A 10751-nucleotide genomic window follows, 5' to 3' on the forward strand; every position below is an offset into this window, starting at 1 on the left:
AAACCAGAGTTTGTGTAGTATCACTTCTCCCTTTGGTGAAAACCTGAGCTGTTTCCAGATTTGTTTATTATAAGAGCTTCCATGAACATTTCTGTATAGCTCTCTTCATGGACATGCGCTGTTATTTCTCTTGGGATTTTACCTAAGGGCTGAATGTAGGGCCATGGAGTAGGTCTGTGTTTCAATTCATTAAAAAATGCCTAACTCTTCTCTAAAGTCGTTGTACTAATTTACAGTCCCAACAGCAACAGGGTAGAGTTTTGGTTGCTCCACAAGCTTTCCAACGATTGATGCTATCAGTCCTTTTAATGATTTATCAATCTTTCTAATCTTACTCCTAAAGCCTAAGAACCTTGGAAATACGCAGGTCTATTACTATGACCTGTCCACCCGCCACTTCTTGTAATTGTCACATGTATGACATTACCATACATTGTGACCCCTCTTGCCCCCTGGAACATTACAATTTTTTCTTTAAAATGTACTTAGAGACTTATATGGATTTATATTCAAGTTTACTTACACTTTTTTTTTCTGCTCTCATCTCCCATTTTCTATAAATCCCATGATGTGATTTTTTTTTTTTTAATTCTAAGACACTGCATTTTTCAATTCTGGAATTATGTTTGGTATTTGTGTGTGTGTGTGTGTGTGTGTGTGTGTGTGTGTAGTTTCCATTCCTCCACTGAGATTTCCTATTTGTGTTTTCATTTAAGCATTTGTGTGTGTGTCCTTGGTCGTAGATATAAAAGCTGCTGTAAAATCTTTGTGTGTGAACTCCAACATCTGGTTAATGGCAGCGTTGGACTTTATTCATTGCTTTTCTTTAAGTATGGGTAGCATTTTATTGTTTCTTTGTACGTTTAATATTTTTAAAAAATGCATTCTGAGCCTTGCGAATGATATATGGTAGAAACCCAGGATTCTGTTGTTTTTCTGAAAAATAGCCTCCATTTTTTACTTTTTGTGTGATACCCGTTGGTTGACTTGTATGGAGTCAGACACCAAACTGCAGTCTTCCTGGTGGAATGCAGCTACTGTAGGTTTCCATTTTGTTCCTTTAGCCGCTGTTGGAGTACAGGCTGGGCCATATTCAGGTCTGGCATCGGTGAAGGATTTGGGAAAAGATTATACACGTATTTTGAGGCTCCTTTTATGTGGTTTTCTTTTCTCCAGCATTTTCTCTTCACTTTATAGCTGCGATGGTTGTTCTTAGTTCTGTTATCTGGTTTTTCAAGATAGTTTATTTATTTATTTTTTCAAGATAGTTTAGAAAAAGACAGATGAAAGAAACTGTGGAATTCTATTTGAGTTTTTGCCACTGTGCCCAGTGTAGTCTGAAACACACGCCTATCTGCCTTTTTTCTAAGCATACACATCCCTCCCAGCTTGCCTGTTTTGGGTTGTTCCCCATTGTTTTCAGGTATTTGGCATTTATTCTTATTTTTATTTTTTTTAGGTATTTGGCATTTAAAAAAATATATTTTGTTCAGAGTTCATAGCTGTCGTCTATGAGGGGTTCCCTTGGAGCTACTCCATAATTATTAAAAGTAGAACTTTTATATGCAGGTTTTAAAAATGCTTTGAAACGGAGTGGGGGATTTTGAGGCGACCAATCACCACAATCATGCAAACGTGTATGAATACATCACAGTATCTGGACTAGCAAATACAGTAGAAAAGCATCCAAGTGAAAATCTGGTGAATTTTCTAAATGTTTGCCATATTGTAAAAAATTTCTATTTTTCACATGCCGTCACTTAGCTTTGTCTACTCTGTTTATTGAATGTATACATCATTTAACAGAATATATATTATTTCTGTATCGTAATCATTTTCTAATATCTCATATAAAATATAGAATATAAGGAGGATAAATATTATTTGTTTCTTGTTCAGACTTTGTTATGCCACAAATCCAATCAAATTTACTTATTCTACATGCTATTCAGAAAAAAATGTCAATCATAATTGTATGGGTGTTCATGACTGGCTTTTATGTCATTAACATTACATGACCTCAAATTGAATTAGGAGGCTGTAAGCCAATGCTCTATAAAGGTTCACCAGCTATTTGTAGTTCATTTACACTCACGGTGTTTACATAATCTTCACAGAGCAATCTTCACTTTATTGAATATGGCAATAAATATTGCTCTGCCGCTTTTGAATGGGGATAAATAGGTACAGCTTAATAGATTTAACATATAATGAAAACGGGCTGCAATCTATAATACAACCTGCTGAAGATTCAATAAAAGCTCGGATATTGACTGGCTCTTCAAATTGGTTGTTAGCGACTAATTGGAGACCTTCCCTGACCAATACACTTTACTGATTTTTAAAAAAATAAACAGCAAAATAGCTGATAAAATTTCAAAAGGCAACTGTTCTTGACCACAAAGCGAGGCAATTAAATTGAAAAGGTTAATTTTGAGCACATGATCAATACGTATAACAGAAACAAATCAATGGAAAGAACTGAAAGATAATAAATGTAAATTTTATTAATATCTTCGTTTATAATAGAAAACCCTATGAAGAAACAAAGGGGTGGTGACCAGGCAAGTTCTTTATTCTGTTAAATATGTAAATTGATAAGCTTTGCTGAGGACCAGGTTTTGGCTCTTCTTCATGCCCTGAGAAGAATAAGTCTTTGGGGTTAAAGGGCTGAGTTCAAATCATAGTTATCAATCTTACTAATTGATAATTTTGTGTGAATTGTTTATCTTCTCTGAGCTGCACTTTCTTCATTTATAAAATGAGACTGATACAATCTACAAATGGGGTGACTGAGCAATTAAGTCCTATCACTTGATGAAAATGAAATAGCTTCGAGATCAGTGTCACTTCTCTACCTGTGATTCTGTTATAGCCATGTCATTTCCCTCACATGGAATTCATTTAATTCTGTGGAGGAATTGGGATGTAATGCAATTCTATATATTCAGACCCTACACTATGCAGTAGAATAGTTTTCCCCAGCCATCTTTGCTTTCCGGCCCCTCCAGTGATTACTCAGAGCTGAGAAAGTGAAATCCCATCCCACCCAGGGCTGCACCAGGGCAGGCCATGGGGAGTCTCACCCATCCCTGCAAAACAGACTCAAGGTCAGCGTCAAAGTTAGAACTAGTCAAAGTCCAGCGAGGAGACAAAGATCACAGAACAAAACGGACAGTGTCCCGGGGCAGTTTGAGAGATGGGTGGCCATGGCTTGGGATGCCCTTGGTGTAAGTAAACTGGCTTTGTTTGCAGGGATTACAAGGGGTGTAACTACCTGAACTCCTTCCGCAGGACCAGCAAGATGAGAAGTAGAGTCTTGTCCTCCTGAAAACAGGATGCTCAGCATATGTCTCCCTTCTAATTATCTATTTTTTTCTACCCTATTTACACTAAAATTATAAGGATCTGGAAAAAAAATTCCACTAAAACAAATTACTCACTGGGACAAGTAGGCAGGGTTTGCTTTGATGTATATGTGAACCATTACGTATACTCTGTGTACTTTGTACGCATCTAGACCTGTATCTGTACCTGTGTTTGTATATCTGTCTCTGTATCTGTATCCACGTCTAAACAATCCCCTAATCTAACAGGTTGAGACAATTGCAAAGCCAACTACTCCATTTGTCACTTAACATCCACATAAGCTTTCAGAAAAAAGTCCATACTCCTATGCCTTCCCCTCCGCCTGCTGTGTTGGCTTTTTCCTTCTTCCTTTTCAATACCAGATAAACTTCTATTTCTCCTTTGACATTCAGATCAGATCATTTCTCCCAATAAGCCTATCTTAATTGTTTTTTTCATCCTCAAATCTTTGTGCTATCTGGCATTCTTGTGTGCTTCGATGCATATTTGATGAAATAATAGTTACACAGTTAAATCCAAGATGGTGATGAATGACAGACTGTATTTAATCATATATCATTAACCGGTCTAGAGCATACAATACTGAAGGTGAAGAGATAATGCTTTGGGAAGGATCACATTATTTTAAAATTTGGAATGTGGCAAACCTCACAAAATTGAGGTAGTTTCCAATGAAGCTTCAAATAGAAGTAAAACTACTACTACTACTACTACTACTAATAATAATAAATGATTGGAGCAGCAGAGCCAGAGGATTTTAGAGACCAGTAAAGTGTGGTGAGGGAGGGAAGAGAGAGATTGTTTGGAGGCAGCTTTTTGGGAGACCCCGAGAGTGACTGAGATGGTAATTGTGGTCTTGCCTGGTCTTATGAACTCGCTTACCTCTCTGAAATGGTTGAGAGTGAATACAAAATAGATAAAAATTACTTAAAAATCTTTTTTTATTTGCTGTACTGTTATTTCTTTCAGTGCAATTCTAAGATCAACCAAGACCAGAAATTAGCACTAGATTTATGTAGGTTTCGTACGACATCGTAGAGAACATACAGGATAGTGATTAAGAGGTTAGACTCTGGAGCGAGATTTCTTGGGCTCAAATCACAGCTCTGCTATTTGCTATCTGCAATGCTGGTGAGTTACTGAACATCACAGTAACATAAGGGCAATCGTAGCGTGTAGCTCATAAGGGTGTCCTTTGCAGCAAGTTAGTCCAGGAAGACGGAGTGCTAGAACAGTGCCTGGAACATTATAAACATTCAGTAGTGCTGGTGGTGAGGATGGGAATGAAGATGCAGATAATGCACAGAACATTTATGTGGCTGGTATTTATAATTCATTCATTTTACAGATACGTCAGGTGCTTACTCCGTACCTAGCCTGTACTAAGTTTTGAAGATAAGAAAACACTTATGAACTCAAAACTGCGGATCTGAGTAAAACATTGGGACATAAGACTTAGTTAATGAAGGACTTTCTACCAGAGGTTGAGTTAATGTAGACCTCCGTGGTACATGACTAGAGCAGAGACCACCTAGAGGGTTAGCATGTTCCTTATATACAATGAGTCAAGTCATCTGTAATCTCAAATATACTTTCTCTAAGACAAGTTTTTTCAGTGAGAGTGGCTTCTGAAAAATGGCTTTCTGCATTGTCGTTGAAAGGAGGTCCATAAAATGCAAATACTAGCCACATGTGAAGCAATATTGACATTAAGTTGTAGAAAGTAAAGACCCGGGTTCATCTAGAATGAAGGGCCTTCTCAACTATACACTGAGATAGGTCTCTGTGATGTTTATCTGAGCACACTTAAACTTCTATTGTATCTAAGAAATAATCGCTGGTATGATCATGGGCTACTGCAATTACTTATTTCTGATAATATATTGCTATATAATATGGCCTTATAGCACAGAAGGCAGTAAAGAATGGTTTTCCAAAATCTTCCATCATTTGCTATTTTCTCCAATTTGGATATAAAGTAATTATAACAACCACTTAATGCTAAATAATAATTGGACCATAAAGATGACCATGAAAAACATAAATGCAAACTTGTGCAAAATCTTTATGATTATAGTTTCCTACTATATATAAAATAGCTGAAATGGAAGATGGATCTTTTGCCCAGAACATGAACAGAAGATTTTTTTTTAAAGTGTGTGTTAGAGATGGGACTTTCTTGATAATTAAGTATTAGAGGTTAAAAATTAAGAAGATAGGTTTAGATTTTATGTTTAAGGACCCAGATAGAAGTGTTCGTTTGAGAACACATGCTATTTATATAGAGTACTTAATTAAGTCAGATATTCAATTATTGCTGATTAATTTTCGATTAAGTTAATGCTCTGAAAAATATCTTAATTTCATCTTAAAATGCAGCAAAAGCATACCATGTTGTTTCTGGCCCACACATCTTCCTTTGTCCTTCTTTTTCAGGTTTATTCCCTGCTGTCCTGAATCTTGCTTCTAATGCTCTTATCACCACGAATGCAACATGTGGAGAAAAAGGACCCGAAATGTACTGCAAATTGGTAGAGCATGTCCCTGGGCAGCCGGTGAGGAACCCCCAGTGTCGAATCTGCAATCAAAACAGCAGCAATCCATACCGTATGTAATTTAATTCATATTCGCATGGCACTGGCTAGGATCTGTAATTGAGAGGTCTTGATGTGCATTGAAGTCAAGAGTTTGTGGTGTCCCGGACTCCTAGAACTTCTCTTTCATCGGGGGCCTCCTCTCTCATCTGACAAACCTCACTGGAGTTCTTTATATGTACCAGGTGTAGTGCTTGAGGAGTTTTCCAGCTGAAGACCTGTGTCAGTCACCAGGTTTACTACATCCAGAATAGTATCGGCGGATACAGTTGTGAATACAGGTGTTAGTCATTTGTGGGTCACGTGTGTGTCAGGTACTCCGATGAGGATCCAACAGGAATAAGGGACAGTCCCTCACTTCAACCAATGAAGGAACAGGCAAAAAGTACAAGATAAAGAATCCGTGTAGGTGCCGGGGAAGGCTTGTCCAAAGAAGTGATATCTAAGCCGAGATCCAAGGACTGGTGTTAGCTGAGCAGGTAAAGAAGAGAGTCAGAAGAGAAGAAGAAATGCCAGAAAGAGAGAGGAGAATGAGATAGAAAAACTTCTTTGCTCAACAGGAACTGGTTAGGGAGGGATGGCTAGAACTAAGAGCATCCGAAGGCCGAAGAAAGCAGAGCTAAGTCTCATGCCGGAGCTGGAACTCGATCACAGACGTTCTTAATTACCACAAGAGGAGTGTTTCAAGGACAGGTGTCACACAACGCCCTCTTGCTGGCTTCTATGAACGACACTATCTCTCATTCACTTACGTATTTATTCGGCAAGCATTTGAGCACCACCACTAGCAATGCATTGGACTGAAGCATAATGGTAAATCACACGTAGCCCTTGACTTCAGAGACTTAGAGGGGAAAGAGGGGAAGCAGAAAAGTAAATTGAGTGTCGAGGGACACTTACATGAGACAGGTTATTTAACTATCCTTGGGAGAAAGTGGCCCATGGACTGCAAAAATAAGAGTAAGATGGAAAGTATTAGAAAAGAAAAAGCACATAGTCTTAAAGGCATGGAATGGCATGATACATTCAGTTAATTATGAGTGATTTGTATTAACAGGCAAAGAATTTATATGGAGAAGGGGAAGATGGGGTGCAAGAATTCTAGTGATGGAGGTTGGTTTAGAGATACACTCTGGGAAATTATCAAACATATATCGGGGTGGTTAATAATGGAAATAATGGCAATGAGATGAGTTACAATGGGGATAAAACATAATTACATTATTTTAAAATTTGCTTAGTTTCCTTTTCGTTTTAGGTTGGAAAATTTACACAATCTACATTTTTTTAAATCTCAAAAGGAAGTTCGAGGGCATTGTTCATTCTTTATTGGAACTCCTTAAAGGGAAGAATGCACAGTCACCTCTCTATTGTGTAATTTAGAGATGCTGAAAACAGTATTTTATTTGGAGAATTGGGGCTTTTGTTATTAAGATTGATGGTCTTGTGTGTCACAGAATTAAAAAAAAAGTTAAGAAAAATATGATGACCATCAGAAACGTCCCTTGCCTTTTCATGAATCTGGTTATTTCTATGACGTAGATTATTACAATAGGGACATAGGAGTGGGGAGTGATGGGACACATCTATTTGCTTATTTTTATATAGAACAATAAGGGCAAAGGACTAGATCAAAGCCCTGTGGAAATATCAAAAGCTAAGGGAGGCAGGTTAAGTGAAATCTTAGAAGGCAGTAAAGAGAAACAGAATCCAAGGAAGGAAACCAGAAGGTTTGAATACCATGCACATGAGGAAGGAAAGAATTTTCAGGAAGAATGATTAATCCATAATATTAACTGCTTCCAAGATACGGAGTAAGAGAAGCCTACAATAGAGTTTCGTCAACTTTGACAACACGGGATCCATCATGTTAAAGCAGTCGGTGGATTGATGGTAGCAAAGGCCACTGTGCAGAGTTGACAAATGAGACGTAAAGAGGAAAGAAAGGAGCGTGGGAATATTCCCTCAAATATCCTCAATGTGAAAGAGAACGGAGGACTTCGGCAGACAAAGGAACATGTGTGTTTTGAAGGTTTTCACAGAGACCGGAGGCATTTGAGCAAATTTCAGTGCCAAAAGGTGAGGCCAGGAAAGTTGAGGATATAGTTGAGGGTAAAGGTGCGGGTGGTAGTTCTCTAGAGGTAACAACCGGATGAGTCCGGTGGAAAGCCTTAAATGGGGACACACCTATCTTTTAACTGATCAAATCAGTTAAATCAAAATCTGATCAATCTCTCTTCTCTAAGGAAGAGAGAATGAGTAGAGGCAGATGGAAGAAGTATTTGGGAGGGAATTCTTATTTAATGCTCTTGATTTTTCTCATTAAGATGTGTGTCTGAGTCATCTGCTAAGGAAAGACATACAATTTTGACTAGCCCCTTTCGGGGACTGGGAGAGTTGCTGAGCCACAATCGGAACAAAGTGAGAATTCCATGTGGGGTAAAATGGAAGAATCGAGTGTTTGTACTGGGCCTCATGGCGTTGTACAGAGAAAGTAGAATGGAAGGATAAGGGGGCAAGAGGACTGAAGCAAAGGTCAGAGGAGAAATGAATGGATGGACTATGAGCTTTAGGTGCATTAGGGAAGAAAGCGAAGCCTGATTGGGAGAAATGCCATTGGTTTAGACTTGGAGCCTGGATGATTTCATAGAGGATGTGAGGAAGACTGGAGGCATGGACATGGTGGGGATGGGGTGGGGAATGGGGGCAGGTGGTCGGGAGGCTGTGGACGTGTGCTTAGGATGGGCTCGCAGAGGGCGGGGGGTTACAGTATATAAAATAGTGTGTGTGTGTACACGTGTGTATATGTGTATGTTTGTATATAGATATGAATACACATCTTTATGGTTCCTGCCTACAAGGTCAGTGTTAGGATAAACAAGGGTTGGATGTAGAGAACAATCAAACAAATATTCAAAACTGTAAACTCAGGGCTCATATGCCCCGTAGTACATATTATAAGTGACGTAGGACTTCTGAGAAGGAAAACCTTAGTGGGAACTGAAGTATCAACAGAAGCTTCCGAGAAAGTGGTTGGATGTCGTTGGGCATCCAAAAGCCTCATTGCCTGAAGTAGAGGGAACGGTGTTCTGGAAAGGAGAAACACGAGGGACTGTGGACAGTCACAGAGACAGGATGGAAGGAAGATGCGAAGCCGGGGGTGGACGATGATTGAGTGGAGGCTCTGGGTTGGAAACGTGGATGAGATGCGTTGGCCAAACTGAGTCCAGGAGGGACCCGTCACTTCCCCCTGCAGAGTCTCCGTGTCTCACTGGAAGACGCAGCCACACTGAGGCAGGCCCGCCCCTTCGCTTCACATCGGGACAGAAGTGAACTGTTTTAGTGACCAGGCAAGATGCAGAGGACGTCTGTTTCTGATCTCCTCCCTTTTATATACCTGAAGCATTTTTTAGACTTCGTCCAGATTTACTCTGTGTGCTGGATGTTAAGCTACCAACTTCATTACATCTTGAAGTCCTGTTTTGGAACTAGGAATTTAGAACACACGACACCCCAGGAGAATAAAAATCTGGCAATAAACTGCAGGAATTTATTTTAGGAAAAGTTGGAGCAACAGATGATAAGACTCTACAGATGCATTGACCGGCTCGAATAAATCTGGCAGGTCCCTACTCAATTACGGTACAAAAGGAAGGAACCTTGGGCTTCCTGTTAATAGGTCGTGCTTCCCAATTAAAAACTAGCAGCTTGAAAGATTGACCTCATCCATGAATCCCCCACCAATTTCCTGAGGCCGCTGGCCCTCGGGTTGACTTGCGCAGCTCTCCCTGGTGAGGGTGGTGTAAGTTTCCATCTCATTCTAAGTAAGGGATGTATGCCAACAACTAATCAGTATTCGCAAATTAATTATGATTAAACTTTCATAATGGGGATTATGGTTAATTGTTGATTCATCTCCCAGTCCTCATTTTCGTGACTAATTCTCGTATCAATTTGACCGGAGGTGGCAGGTAGCAAAATTTCCAATTAGAGAGCTTCTCGCAGAATTACCGGAGAGCCACAGATCTGATTTGGAAATGTGGCTGTGTGTGTGTTTTTCTGTCACATATTAAACCCCATGGCCTGTAAAGAAGATTCTGGAGGATGTTTGGGGAATGTTTGCTGTGATATTTATTTTTCTTCAGAAGCAATGCCAGAAATATTTCCTTTATGGTTCTGACGCCTTAATGTGCCAACTTCAGCACCCACTGACACCACGAGGGCATTTATCTGATATTTGGTTTTGCCATGGTATTTGCTGTCATTATAAGGACCTGACACCTTTCTGAGCTTCAACAGGACAAGTGCTAATTATTAAACACGTTCAGCAGTTTCTCTTTTCATTGATGAGATAGGATGACTCCTCTCAGGGGACTGCAAAGGTGATGAGACTAAATGCAAAATGAAATCCATCCAGTTGTTTAGCTGAATTAAACAATTTGTCAATAAAAATAGAAAATTTTTGCCCTGTCCTGTGCTGTCGTATTCCCATAAGTAACTCAAGGACGTAAGCCTGTATGTTTTTAATTGAACAAGTCCTAGTGGTCTGCTGTCACGGAAGTAATAGAGTCTGAAAGTATTCACAGTTTAAAAATGGCAAATGTAGTGTATTTTCAGTTTTGAGTAAAATTTTTTTCTTTTGGGGATGCTTGGGTGGCTCAGCAGTTGAGCCTCTGCCTTCAGCTCAGGGCGTGACCCCGGGGGTCCCGAATCGAGTCTCCCTATGCCTGGGTCTCTGCCTCTCTCTGGGTCTCTCAGGAATAAATGAATACAATCTTTAAATTTTTT

General features: G+C 39.4%; 1 protein-coding gene across 2 annotated transcripts in view; it reads left to right on the top strand.

Moving 5' to 3' along the window:
- The window catches only part of LAMA2 (laminin subunit alpha 2), a 584053-nt gene that overhangs the window by 127127 nt on the left and 446175 nt on the right, over positions 1 to 10751 (top strand). For both annotated transcript variants that reach the window (XM_038526758.1, XM_038526759.1), the window contains exon 2: positions 5806 to 5976. In XM_038526758.1, the coding sequence (XP_038382686.1) occupies positions 5806 to 5976 (171 nt within the window). The remainder of the gene's footprint in view (positions 1 to 5805; positions 5977 to 10751) is intronic.

The sequence above is a fragment of the Canis lupus genome, chromosome 1 (genome assembly GCF_011100685.1).
Source record: "Canis lupus familiaris isolate Mischka breed German Shepherd chromosome 1, alternate assembly UU_Cfam_GSD_1.0, whole genome shotgun sequence".
Classification (NCBI taxonomy): Eukaryota; Metazoa; Chordata; class Mammalia; order Carnivora; family Canidae; genus Canis; species Canis lupus.